Below are 1842 nucleotides of genomic sequence, written 5' to 3'. Positions count from 1 at the left end.
AGATGAGGTAAATTTTCTTGATGTTCAAAGAAACTTGAAAACTTACTCTCAAAAAAATTGATGTCATTGGTAAATGTGTTGATTGATACCTATTATAGCCTTATTAATGAAACAAATTCCTTGATTGAAGAAATTGGTGATGTAGAACAAGAGAGAGATGATATGGTAGTTACAATTGTAGATTTGAAGGAACAAGTGAAAGAAGTAACTAGAAAAAATACATTATTGAAAAATCAAATAGAAAAATGGATTAACGCACCTAAGGGAAAAGAAGTGGCTAGTGAGGCTCAACTTGATCTTGAGAGCGAGCTTAAGAAAGTTAAAACAAGTCTTATTGCTCAGCTTGAAAAGAATAGACAACTTCAGGAGGATCTAAAAAGGTTAAAAATAATCTTGATAAGTCACTTAAATGGACCTGGTCCTCTAATGTAATAACGTCTATGTACAAGAGTAATGGTGAAAACAAGCAAGAAATCGAGTTCCAAAATGCCAAAACCCCCCATATAATCCCAATAAAAAGTATGTAGCTGTAGCTGATAGTTGGTTGTGTACTTGATGTGGTCAAACCGGTCATTACAAAGATTCTTGTAAAGCTAAAATCCAGTCCCTACATAAAAATAAAGTTTTTGTTGAAAAGAAGCTTACTATTGAAGAACCCGGTTCGCTGAGAAGAAAATATGTATTGTCTGCATGGGCAAGAGATGTTTGATTCACTCGTTCTATCATTACAAGGGATCCAAGTTAGCATGGGTCCTAAGTCTAATCAATGATCTTGTATGTAGGCTGAAGTGAGAGGAAGCAGTCAAAAATGGCATATGGATAGTGGCTGATCGAAGCATATGACTAGAAGAATGGATGATTTTCTCTCACTCAATGACTTCCAAGGTAGGAGTGTGCCCTTTTAAAATGGCAAGGAGGTCTATATTCTTGGTGTTGGTAAAATTAGCAAAACACTACCCCGTGCAATTGAAAATGTGTACTATGTGAATGGTTTGAAATATAGTTTATTGAGTGTATCCCAAATCTATGACAAGGAAAATTAAGTGAAGTTCTTGTCCAAATCTTGCACTGTCACCAATCTCAAAACTGGTGAAATGATGTTGATAGCCAAAAGGTTCAAGGACATCTATATTGCAGACTTTGACTCACTGAACGGTGGTGATTTAACATGCCTAGGTGCCATTAATGATGATTTTGAGTTGTGGTACAAACGACTGGGGCATGAAAGCTTTACCTTGCTGAACAAGTTGATCAAGAAGGACCTGATTTGTAGGCTGACCAAGTCAAATTTTAAAGATCACAAGGTGTGTGATGCTTGTGCAAAAGGGAAACAGGTCAGGTCCTCATTTAAACCAAAGAAGGAAGTGAGCACCTCAAGGCCACTTGATCTTATTCATATGGATCTTTGTGGACCTATGAGGATTCCTAGCAGATGAGGAAATAAGTACATCTTTGTGGTTGTGGACGATTATTCTAGATTCACATGGACATTGTTTCTGAGGACCAAAGATGAAACCTTTCCAGTATTTGTTGCATTTGTAAAGCAGATTCAAGTGAGGCTGGGAAATCATGTTGTGAGTATCACATCTGATCATGGCACTAAATTTGACAATTCTAAGTTTGATGAATTTTGTGCTAAAAATGTTATGTCATAATTTTTCTGCTCCTAGAATACCTTAGCAAAATAGTGTTGTAGAGAGAAAAAACAGGACTCTTGAAGATATACATAGAACAATGTTGATCGGCAGTGGTGTGCCTGAGAGTTTTTGGGCTGAAGCAGTGAACACTGCATGTTACTTGATTAATAGGTGCATGATCAGGTCCCTGCTTGAGAAGATTTCC

The 1842-nt window shown here is 36.8% G+C and overlaps 1 protein-coding gene across 1 annotated transcript; it reads left to right on the top strand.

Annotated features, from left to right (window-relative positions):
* The first annotated feature begins 1094 nt into the window (after positions 1-1094).
* On the top strand, positions 1095-1436 carry LOC142168929 (putative mitochondrial protein AtMg00300). Its single transcript, XM_075230105.1, has one exon. It carries the CDS (start codon positions 1095-1097, stop codon positions 1434-1436), a length of 342 nt encoding a protein of 113 aa, XP_075086206.1.
* The last annotated feature ends 406 nt before the right edge of the window (positions 1437-1842 follow it).

Source organism: Nicotiana tabacum, chromosome 14 (genome assembly GCF_000715075.1).
Source record: "Nicotiana tabacum cultivar K326 chromosome 14, ASM71507v2, whole genome shotgun sequence".
In the NCBI taxonomy this organism is placed as follows: domain Eukaryota; kingdom Viridiplantae; phylum Streptophyta; class Magnoliopsida; order Solanales; family Solanaceae; genus Nicotiana; species Nicotiana tabacum.
This window is presented reverse-complemented; position numbering and strand designations above follow the sequence as displayed.

Excerpts from the sequence above, each read along its gene's own strand:
- LOC142168929 (XM_075230105.1), top strand. The coding sequence starts at position 1,095 with ATGATGTTGATAGCCAAAAGGTTCAAGGACATCTATATTGCAGACTTT.